Genomic DNA, 12,770 nt, shown 5'->3' with positions numbered 1-12,770 from the left:
TAATCTTTTGTATGTGGCTAAGGTATTTCAGCCACCTCCTCCTGTGCACAAAAATAAAGCTTTTTTTTTTTTTTTCAACCATCTCCTGTGCACAAAAATATATATATATATATATATATATATATATATATATATATATATATATATATATATATATATATATATATATATATATATTTTTTTTAACCATCTCCTCCTGTGCACAAAGATGCATAGTTTTTTCAGAGTTTACATATCACATTTTCCTCTCGCCATCCGAAAGAGGACATCAATATTGGTTAGTATGGAAAATTTCAGGCCTTAGCTCATGTTGGTTTTTACACTGTGGAGTTCAACAGTTGAAGGAGGATGGTGCATCACCAGAGCAGAGAGAGGAAGAAGGTAGTGAAACATGGAGGATGGTGGTGAAGTGGGGATGGAGAGGAGGTTTATTATGGTATTTCATTTATTTTCTAGTCACTTCCACAATTCTTTATGTTTCTACTTATTATTTTATTATTATATCTACACTTATTTTCTCTACAGACAAGAGATAGAGATGGCTGGATGAATGTTGTGAGGAGAAATGCATGATCAGGGATTTGGCACCCCTTTTTAACGTGGCAGCGTCTGGACTGACTCAATCGGATACATTTATGTGAAGCTATATAACTTGGTGCATGTTTTCGGTGTATCAGAAAGAACCAGGATTCTGGGTGCTTGAATGATGAGTGAATGGAAGCACGGCCCACTGGATTGGGCAAATTTGGGCTGTCTAGACACTGCTACTCCTCACCCTGCCCTAGGATGGGAAAGGAGGTCCAGATGATGATGATGATGATGATGATGATGCAAAATGGGAAGCCTGCTGCCTTTGCCAGTCGCTCCTTATCTAACTCTGAAAGAAATTATGCTCAAATTGAAAAAGAATTGTTAGCCGTTGTATATGGATTAGAGAAATTTCATCACTACACATATGGGAGATCAGTCAGGGTCCTCACAGATCACAAACCTCTTGTGACCATAGCAAACAAGCCACTATCTCGTGCCCCACGACGACTCCAGGCGATGCTCCTTCGCGCTCAAGACTACCAGTATCAATAATTTACCGTCCTGGCAAAGAAATCCCCATTGCTGATGCTCTTTCACGTGCTCCCCCGCCGGACACAGGAGATGACTCTTTCTAAGTTAACAGTCTAGTCTACTCCCAGTTCAGGGAATTTTGTGTTCAAGAAATACGGCATGCCACAGAAAAGGACCCAACGTTAAGACTGCTCAAGGATGTCATCATTCAAGGGTGGCCTGATGAGAAAGGTCACCTTCCAGACTGCCTAGCCTCATATTACAGTTTTCGAGAAGAGATGTCTGTACAAGATGGTGTTATTCTTAGAGGAGAGAGAGTGGTAATCCCTAGCTCTATGTGATATGAGATGATGGAGAAGGTGCACGCTGGCCACTCGGGTATAAACTCCTGCCTGCGACGTGCAAGGAAGTTAATCTACTGGCCTAGGATGTTTTCGGAAATTCGTCAGTTTGTGGAGTCCTGTGACATCTGTTCCTCCTATTCACTTAAGCAATCCCATGAGCCCCTGTATCAACATGAACTTCCAGAACGTCCCTGGGAAAAAGTGGGAACTGACTTGTTCACCATCCAAAACCGAAACTATCTTGTAACTGTTGATTACTTTAGTCAATTCACTGAAGTGGACTACCTTCCAGAGACAACTTCAGAAGCCATCATCACAAAACTTAAGCACCACTTTGCTCGACATGGCATACCTGATGTTGTGATCAGTGATAATGGCCCACAGTTCTCTCATCAGTTTCAGTCATTTGCAAATAAGTGGAAAATTTGCCATGAAACTTCTAGTCCTGGAAACCCCAAGTCCAATGGTGCAGCCGAAGCCACTTGTAAAATCTGTCAAGCTCATGATGAAGAAGTGCCATCGGTCCAAAGAAGACCCCTACCTTGGATTGCTGAACATGTGCAATACCCCTCAAGAAGGTATGGCAACCAGTCCTGCTCAGCGGCTAATGGGGCGTCGCATCAAGACATTGATCCCTGATATTAATGCTCGCTTGCAGCCAAATATCACTGCTGGAGAATGAGAATGCATGGAGAAGAAAAGAGCCAGCACTGCAGAACACTACATGCACAGAAGAAGCCTCAAACCCTTGTCCGTTGGAGATACTGTGCGAGTACAACCAAGAGACGATCCAAAAAAGGAGTGGAAGGAAGCCACTGTAGAGAAGCGACTTAGTCCCCGAGCTTATGAAGTAATAACGAAGGATGGAAGTACATACAGGAGAAACCGTCAACAGCTGCGACCATCTACACCAGCCAGAACACACAAGAGTCGGCCCAATGATGATAAGACAACACTGGCAGGTGATGCATCCTTAGAACCTGAGACTGTGAGCTGTGGGGACTGTGTCGGATCTCCTGTAGTAAGTGACTATGTAACCTGGTCAGGTAGGACAGTCAAAGCACCAAGGAGACTGGACTTGTAGGAATAATGTACAGTGTACCATTTTGCATTGTGCTTAATCTTGCCCTTCAAGGAAATAATAATTAATCATCTTTTTTTTATATGTGTGGTCTGTAAGGAACTATAGGGTTCTATACAGTACTTTATTTTAAAGGAATGTAAACGGAATGCAGCACCCGACACTTGATGTGTCATGTCCAACTGTCTTGTGAATACCTAATCATATCATGATTGATTAAGCTTTATTTATTAAAGGGGTAAGGTGTTACGTGCTTTGCATGTCAGGACTGATTATGTTTCTTTTACAAATGGAGGAAGATGTTAGTATTTTGAATTAGCCGTGCTTGGAGCGCTACCAACAATGCTCAGCTGTTTGTGTTGAGGGTCAGATTCGAAAGCTAGAGAACACCGCTGTCTCACTCCACTCACCTCTTGTTTGTCTACCCTGCCTCGCCAGTATCTCTTCATGGCAACCGACATCATACACCAAAACACGAAACAATGATGATGATGATGATTTTCTCTACTTGCTTCATTTATTTCAATTATCATTATTTCTTTGTTTCTATTTACTATTATTATCTACAGTAGTTACTTCATTTATTTCACTTATCATTACTTCTTTGCTTCCACTTAATTTATAAAGTTACTTCACTTATTATGTAGGCACTTCCACTATTACATTTAGTCACCAAGTTACTATTTATCATTTACAAATTTCACTTTTCACTATTTCTTCGTTTCCATTTATTCATTTTCGTTTTCATTTTTAAAAGCTCCAACATGCTTGCATGTGTTGGCCTTGGTCACCTAATGGCAGCTCTCCACACTGCACGATCAATTGCAGCCTCCCTGTTCAGTCCCTTAACCCTGAGGTCACACCTAATGACCTCGTCCCATGTCCTTCTCGGTCTACCCCTCATAACCCCACCCCCAATATTAACACTTCTCACCTTCCTCACCCAATTATCATCCCCCACCCCCTCCACATCTCCAAACCATCCCAATCCACCCTTCCCCATCACAATACCAACACACTCCAGTCCCACCCAACCTCTCAACTCTTCCATCGTAAACACAGCCCCTCCAGGCCTTGGACGCAGGGACGCACTGCACATCCACCTGATCATTGTCATTTCTGTACGTCTCAGCTGGCGAATATCCTCCTCCTTCACTGCCCAGGTCTCACCACCACACAGCATCACACTCCTAACACATGCTGCATACAAAGACCCCTTAGCACGTAGGGAGAGTCATGTATATCTGATATCACTAATAATTAGCAGGAGCAATGGTCATTAGAGCAACAGGTTGGTGCACTGGGTTGTGGCATGGATGTGGTGAGACAGGCATGTTTTATTTGCGACTTCCTGCGACCACTCACATATTTGGGCTCATTCTTGGATTCTGTTCACTCTCCTCATCACTCAAGACACTGGAAGCATACTAAAACCTTCTTTTGACCTGCAGATGCCGCCTAAACTTCCCAGAATCTGCCCCAAAGGAGGCTGAAGGCTGAAGATCAACTGACACAATTGGATATCTGTCAATCATTGCTGCTAGACAAGCACTGAGAACTCAGCACACACATCAGCATAGTATACAGTCAGCTAGCACACATCATATCTCTAAAAGCTTGAGGATGATCACTCCCATGCCCAGGAATTTTAAATGAGCACAAGCCTCTATAGAGTAATACAGTATTGCAATCAGAGCAGCTTCCTTTATAGAAGTATGAGTCAGTCGCATATCATGGGTTAAACTAGCCCTCAGTGAACAGTACCCCAGTGCCTTAGCAGGATCAAACAACATACCTGCAGTCCTACTCAGACTGCAGGAATGAATTAGCACATCCTCTTCACATGCTATTTAGATCTCTGGATACAGGAGAAATCCTTCAAAAAACTCAAGCATGGAATCATTACTCCCATTTCCAAAGGAGGCTCATGAGGCCAAGCCTACAAACCTGTTATTTTGACCTCCCCCAAATAAAAAACACAAGAAAGAATCCTGAGGTTAAAAGTTAGTATCCTCCCTTGAAGGGGAGAAACAAACTACGGCCTGGTAAGCATAGGTTCCACAAAGGAAAGAGATGCTTCTTCCAGCTGCTCAAACACCAAGAATAATTTATAAACAGACAACAGTGCTAGAAATGGACAGAATGTAGATGTGTTCTAACTATACTTAGCAAAAGCATTTGATAAGGTAGACCAAGGGATCCTCCTATACAAGGTAAGAGACCTTGGGACCCATGAAATGTTAAATCTGGCTGCACAACTTCCTTAGCTGCAGAAAACAAAAAGTAAGTGGAGGCAGTCAAGCAGTGCAGCAGTCAAGAGTGGAATCCCCCATGATGCTATGTTTGGGCCTGTCCTGTTCTTCCTCACGGTAAGACACTGATAAGACGGTACATAACTCAAGAGTAACACCATTTACTGATAACACAAGAATCAGCAGTGCAATACAAGCCCATGAAGATGCTGAGAATCTACAGGCTCTCAGTGAAATATACAACTGGGCCAATGATGACAGTACTGGGCCACTGAGGACAGAATGATTTTCAATAAAAACAAATCTGACCGGATAATTTATGGAAGGGATGACTATCTGCAGACAACTGTTATGGACCATGCAAGAAGATCTCTGTCTAAGAGATTTAAAATCAAAGCCAATGACAACTTGAACAAATAACCTTACTTTATTCACAATATCACAGAATTAGGCTCGTTTATACATTAAACAGTGGGACGCTCTTAACATAACTAGCATAACCTACAAACTAACTCAAACAAGACCAATCAGACACTTCTACTAGCAGAGTGCACACTAAATGGGAACAGTTAAGTTACTGGGCTGCTATATACATGTTAACATGAATACAAATTCTAAACTTATACAATACCACATCTTGGAATACTTCTTACACTATGTCACTCAATAAAGAAAGTGGCTTGTTAAGAAGCCGGATCTGGAAGTGAATGATTTTCCACCTCTAATTACTTGAAAGACCCAGGTAGCTATATTTCTTCTCCTCCATTGACCTGTCTGGCAGCAGGACTAAATCTATTTCCACACCAGCTCATTCTGCTATGACTGGCTACAGTATTCTGTGAGGCAGTCCTCAATGTTTGGGTTCAGCTCCACCTCCTTTCCTTCCTTATAATTTAAAACAGGTTAACCTTATAATCCCCGATATGGCACTTTCTAGGCTGGGTTACACCTCAGCAAACACTGGTAACTTGTGCAGGAAGTCAGTCAAGATAGGTCACAGTTCCAGTAAACATGGCACAGTTTGGTCCCTGTAATTAACCCTTTAACTGCGGGCATTGTCTTGCCCCGACTGGCCTCTCCCGCGGGGGCTTCGACCAAAATGTAAACAAACTTTAAACCTTTATAACTCTGCACAGAATAAATCTAGAGCGAAAAATAAGGTACCATTAGAAAGTACTAACCTTCGGCTTTACAATGATGTAGGTTTCATGATTTCGTTGACTATCACTGGATGGGCAGTGCCATTAGAAGTGAGCGATCTAAAATCACTATTTTTCGCTCACACACCATTACCTTCGCTCATACACCATTACAAAATGCCCACCTCATTCTGATAATAATACTATAAACATGTATGAACATTGCACATACAATAAACACCCACTCTGTGTTCACTGAGGCAGGTAAAAGGCACTGTAATTACCCACACTTCACTGCCACATCAGCGGTGTTGTAATCACTATTTTTCGCTCACACACCATTACCAAATGCCAACCTCATTCTGACAATAATACTATAAACATATATGAACACTGCACATACGATAAACACCCACTCTGTGTTCACTGAGGCAGGTAAAAGGCACTGTAATTGCCTGCACTTCACTGCCACATCAGCAGTGTTCTCACTCACACAGCTGGACAGATACTGATGCGTGTTTGGTCCGGGATGGGGTGGGGGGCCCAGGGGGTGGGAGGTGGGGCCCCAGGGGGGGGGAGGAGGGAGGTGGGGGTCGGCTGGAGTGAAAGAACTTAATAGCTACTCTCCCTTGAAACAATTGGCGCACGGAAAAAACGCGGGGTATTCAAAATATTCACAAACATTCGAGAATGACACCCGCTGTTTGGTCCAGTTTTTGCAATGTCATTCTGGAATGACACCCGCGGTTAAAGGGTTAATGGCTGATGATACCAGCAATCAGTCCCCCAGATTAGCAGCTGAGGATAGCAGGCCTGATAATAAAACACTGTACCTGGAGGGAGTGCAAGTATCTGAGGAGAGGGACTCAATAAGAGACTTAGGAGTGCCAGTCAGTAATGACTTTTCATCCATGGTCCACAAGGAAAACATCACAAGGACTGGAAATCACATGATGAGCTGGATCATCCAGACCTTCCATACCAGGAACCTGAACACCTGTTCCCACTATGGAAATCCCTGGTACAGTAATATCCAAGATAGAATACTTATGTCTGCTGTGGTCCCCATACAAAACTGGTGAAATTAAGTAGGTGGAACAGGTGCAAAAGGACTTCACAAGAAAGCTCAGGCTACCAGTGTGACAAGAATAGTGAAGCAGGCTAAAGATGCTTCAACTCTACTTGCTGCAAAGACAAAGGGAAAGGTACTGTATCATCTACAGTTGGAAAATATTTAAGAGGCTAATAATCAACTCAAAAACATCAACAGCAGGGGAAATTGGTGGTCAAAACCATTCCTGCCTTCGGCACACCTGCCACAGAAGAACGGCCGAAGCAGTCAGTCAGCGTCTGCTAAGTCCATCCATGTCACAAGTCTTTTCAATGAAGGATCACAATTATTTAACCCAAGAACTGTGAGTTACATTAAAAAATTCCCAGTGCTCAGCTGCAACTTACATCATATTTTCCGAGCTTTTTCGATGCCAATTGTGGTCAGCTGTTCATTTGTAAGTCACATGGAGGTATCTAATTTACCTTCTCATAAAATAGTATACCGTCTTTCATCTCCTAACCCAAAAATCAGTCCCCAAAAATATTAGCTACAGTGTCAATTTGTTTGCTTGGTGCCATGGCGCTAGAACTTAAGATGTCTGTTGCAAACACTCTTTAGCAAATGACTTAAAAATTTAGGAACATATATTTTATCATACTGTATTTCCTATCAATCTGTAATATCAGAATAGGAATTCTGGATTTTTTTTTTTCACCCACACCACAGAGGCCCCCTTGAATCCTAATGGCACAATTGATGAGTTAACTGCCTGCCAGGGGACATTAGGGACACACATAATTGCAGCAGCGAAATAATCTAGAGGAAGTTAGACTTGTTTCTGCAAAGGATTCCCGATGAATTCCTTATCCTACATAAACCCACTCTAAGGTGGGGCTGCCAGCAGCTCTATCTCATATCAACTGACCTACATTAGGAGTGGAGCACCTTGTAGGAGCAGTGGACTCCCAAATCGACTGTGGTAATCTTACACCTCAGCATGGGACAAGTACAGCCTTTATGGACCCCACTTTCAATTATGAATAATGCTGTGTAAACAAACTGCCCTAGTACAGTATTGCCAATTTATCGCTTTTTCTACTAGATCTCCAGTTAGTGGTAATTTTTAATATCAAGTGACAACAAATCTATCAGCATTGTAGAGACTGCCAATAAAACAGCAAGAAATCTAATACTTTTATGAAGATGCTTACAAATCTGGGGAATAATCTACAGATCTGATACTTTTTTCTGGCATTTTCAGGAGATTTTGTACTTACCTACATTCTAGCGGTTTCTGAAAAAATTTAGCAATGACAGTGACTTCACAAATCCTACACTACCAAAATGGCCAGTTATATACGAATTTTCATATCTGGGATTTATTTAAATGGGAATATTCAGTTCTACAGTGAAGAGTAGTGTCAAATTATGCAATTCATATAGCTATGCAAGTTTTTTAGATATCAGTCATATGTTTATATGGAGACTTTTGCACCATGAATGCAAATCAGCAGTAATATACAGTTTACTGGGGATTTACCGTAAAGAAATGAATGTATCTACAAACAATAAATTAGCCACCTCTCTGGATGTGATCTCTTTGGGGTAGTTGCGGATGGCTGATATGGCCTTCTGGTAACCATGAGCCCGCCATGTGTCATTTTTGCTCTTGTAGGTAGTGGCCAACTTGTCTAGTTCAACTGTTATGTGGGCATTGACGTCCTTGGCTCTGCTGCTTGAGGGTCGTGCACAGGCAAACTTATCCTGAAATTATAAGGAACCACTAGTTAACAATGACATTTCTCAAAGCCTACTGACCAAAAGGCAACAGAGTACGTATTGATATGGTATGGTCACACAGAGACAATGGATGAGTAAGATGATAAAATAGGTATCATATATACAGTGCTCCCTTAGTTACTGCATATAACTGATACAGTGCGTAGTGTGTGATAATGAAACCGTGTAATAACGAAAGCACAGAACCTATGGGATTTATCCCAATTGGTATCAGGCACCCAACTTGTAATCCCAAATTTTTCCTTTTACAACATTTTAGGCTTCCTAAATACAGTACATACATACAGTTATGTTAAGTAGCAGACACACACACAGGCATGATTAGGTTAACACAAAATGATGAAAAGGGAACAATAAGGAAGAAACACATACCATAACAGAGACCTGAGATGGGTTTCAGGTAAGGGATTCACAGGCTAAGTGGTGGAGAGACCTGAGATGGGTTTCAGGTAAGGGATTCACAGGCTAAGTGGTGGAGAGACCTGAGATGGGTTTCAGGTAAGGGATTCACAGGCTAGGGGGTGGAGAGTTAATGGTCTCCACCTAGTGCTGTAACCGATATGATTCACTGAACTGATATATCGTTGATACAGTAATCCCTTGAATATCTGGACATAACAAAGGCATGTCTAGGTAGCAGCAATGTGCGGATAATGAAGACTATTCCCCTACCATACCCAGACCCTACCTATACCCAACCTCCAGCCTATACCTAACCTATTTGCATAGTATGCTTAATTTGGCAGTGCCTTCTGAACATTCAGGCATATTTAGACATCAAAACACACATAGGAATATCCAAAGTAATGCTATGTGGTAGGTGGGGACACCCATCAATGTGGTAGGTGGGGGTGTCCATCAGTGTGGTAGGTGGGGGCACCCATCATCCACCCACTTGCTGTAGCAGTACTCTGTTTTTAGGGTAGCTCTACACTGAGTGGCAAACCAAATGATTTCCAATAAACCAGGAAATCACTGACAACGCTGAGTGGTAACCTTATAACTGACTAACGCATGTTCCCCACATGACAACAAGTGGGCTGGCAGTGGGGTTAGTGCCCCTCCCCGGGAAACAACTAACTAAAAATATGAACAAGAAGCCTTGGACCAAGACTGACCAATGATGACTAAGGACCGAACGAAGTACATGGTACAGATTGCAACATGAAATGTAAGGGGTGCAAATGAGGTCAATAAGAGAGAGATTGTCCAGGTGCTTGAGGGTGCAAAACTGGATGCATGTGGATTAACTGAAACTAAATGAAGAGGTGACAGTGTGAGAGAATGGGAGTATGGATAGGGTATATGCGTGGGAGTGGATGAAAATGAGAAGGCAAAAGAAGGAATGTGTATTGTTGTGTGCAAGAGATGGAAGGAGAATATAAAAGACTATGGATCAGTTGGCTAAACAATTGAATGGGTAAGATTGAAAGTTGGACTACAAATGTGGATGACTGTCTGTGTGTATGTGCCAATGCAAGATCGTGCAAGCAGTGTGAAAGAAGAGTTCTGGACAAATGTGGAAGTGTGCATGGAAAAGTTTGAATGGAATGAGAGAGTGTATTTGACTGGAGATATGAATGGAAAAGTAGGGAATATGAAAGTGAATGGAGTAGTTGGTGAGTGGAGTATGCCTACAGAAGTAGATGAGAATGGCAGTGCTCTAGTGGACATTTGTGCTGGGAGGGGGTTGGTGATAGCCAATACCCTCTTCTGACACAAAATGATCCACAGGTATACGTGGCATGTGATGAGAAGGGTGGGTGGTGAACTGAATGAATGGAAGGCAAGGATTTATTATGTAGGTGTGGATGATAGAATAAGAAAGTGTGTAACTGATGCAAGAGTATAGAGACTGGGAGAGTGGACTTTCTGACCACCACTTGGTAGTGGTGAAAGTCAAGGTTGAAATGAAGTGGAGAGACAGATGAAGGGAAGGACAAGAGGAAGTAGTTCCTACAAGGAGGGTGGAAAGGTTTCAAGATGATGGAAAAAGGCAGAATATAAGAGAAAAGTGGAGGAGCGACCGGGGGATGCGGAAGGTGTGTGCAAGATATTCACTGAAGAAATCTGTGCAGCATGTAATATGGTGTGTGGGGTGAAGAGAAGACAAAAGAGAGTACAAGGAACGGCATGGTAGAATGAAGAGGTGAGACAGGCTGTGGTACAAAAGAAGAAAGCATACAGTGAGTGGATGAGAAAAGGGTGTGGAGGAAGTTGAGAAACAGAAGAAAGAGTTATATCAAGAGAGGAAGAGGGAGGTGAAATGACTAGTAACAGAAAGTAAGAAGAGGGAGGATGGGGAATTTGGAAGGAATCTGAGAGTAAAATGGAGGGAATGTAAAAAAAATTCTGGAAAGAGGTAGAGAAAGTTGGACACCGTGTTAATACCTTAACCTCGGGGATGTCGGAAGCACGCCATGCCCGTCCCGCGGGGATAATCGCGCTCCAACTGACTTTTTAAAAATATTTGCCAAAAATCAGTTATTAGTCCTAGAATATTATAATTATATATGCATATGGCACATACCTTCAGCTTTCTCCTGGGATGCTTGTTGAGCCTTCATTGACTACCGTAGGACTTGTGGAGACTTCTGAAATTGGGTAATGATGTCTCCACTTTACACTTCCCAATATCCCATAATATGGTTACCACTGCCTAATATTATCACTACAAATACTATTCTATGATTTTCAGGTAGTTTGGAATCCATACTAAAAAAAAATAAAAAAAAAATAAAAAAAAATAAACTGTGAAAGCAATGTAAATTACGAGCGCGTACGAGCTTTCCACCCACGCGCGTTCCCCGCTGGTATTCTGAGGCAGAGCTATCATTTATTATAAACACACTCACACTTTATATTCCTAGTACAGTCAACCCTTGGCTATCACGGGTTTTGCTATCGCGTTTCATGGCTATCACGGACAGGTGAAATGCAACACGATTACCTTTATCGCGACCTCAAATACTGCTATCACGGACGATGGTCGGCCAGAAACATTCACATCGTGCGGGCTCCGCCCATGCGTATACTCGCGCCGTGATTGGCGCGACTTCACAGGCTACCCGAGCGCTGATTGGCCCAAGACATGGTTACAGCTACCCATCCTTCCCGCCAAGGTTCAGAGAGAGTCAGCGTTACCAGTTGACAGCAGCTATAGCCGTGAAGACCTATTGTTCAACCACAATGGCCACCAATACCCCATCCAACCCTCCTACCATTGGTGCACGTAACGCGGCTAACCCAGGACAGCAAGTGAGGAAGAGGAAGAACCTGCCTTATGCTCAGGGTCCCTTCCAGACTCCTGATGAAGCTGATCAATTCCTAGACGAGATAGAACATCGGAGGGGTGGCCAGTAATACTCCACCCCAGCCTTGGAACCCCTTCAACCCACCCAAGCCCCTCATCCTCTCCAAAAATGTTAAGTAAAATGGCTTATTACAGTTAATTCTGTTTTATTTATAACCTTTATGTACTGTACTGTTGTTAATTTGCAGCATTGGTTTGTAATCCCAGGTATTTTAGTGAAGGAGATGTGAAAATAGGGTAAGGTTGGGGTAAAGTTGGAGGTCGGGGAACCAATTAGAATTTTTCCCATTAGTTCTTAAGTATGGCTATCGCGATTTTGGCTATGGCGGGTCGCCTAGGGTACCAATTACTCGTGATAGCCAAGGGATGACTGTACTTTATTACACTTATTTATATATACAATATTTATCCATAAGTTTCCTTCCCTACTAGTAGTTTATTTTCATTCCACTTTCTCATTCAGTAACCTAGCATAGAGAGCAAAGCTTTCACTTTCACCATCATTACTCCATGTATTTATACTCATATTCTTATATTAGTAATTATTTACATTTCTATTTACATTTTCTATTTTATTTAAATTATTTAAATTTCTATTTTATTCACACTATGTTATGCACTGTCACTTGCAGTAACTAAGGGCTCCTTTCCCTTGGAGCCAGGACGAACTTGGGACACTGAAGCACTCGTACTCGGAGTTTCTGTCACAATTTCCTCCACTGGCT

The 12,770-nt window shown here is 42.3% G+C and overlaps 1 protein-coding gene across 1 annotated transcript in view; it reads right to left on the bottom strand.

The window, feature by feature from the left end:
- The window catches only part of LOC145394071 (DNA polymerase lambda-like), a 342,275-nt gene that overhangs the window by 302,263 nt on the left and 27,242 nt on the right, over positions 1-12,770 (bottom strand). The window contains exon 2 of the mRNA XM_080268039.1: positions 8,514-8,696. Coding sequence (XP_080124165.1) covers positions 8,514-8,696 — 183 coding nt within the window. The remainder of the gene's footprint in view (positions 1-8,513; positions 8,697-12,770) is intronic.

Source organism: Coenobita brevimanus, chromosome 26 (genome assembly GCF_032717465.1).
Source record: "Coenobita brevimanus isolate Jiangsu-jjx chromosome 26, ASM3271746v2, whole genome shotgun sequence".
Taxonomy (NCBI): domain Eukaryota; kingdom Metazoa; phylum Arthropoda; class Malacostraca; order Decapoda; family Coenobitidae; genus Coenobita; species Coenobita brevimanus.
Note: the sequence above shows the minus strand (reverse complement) of the source record. Positions and strands in the feature narration are given on the sequence as shown.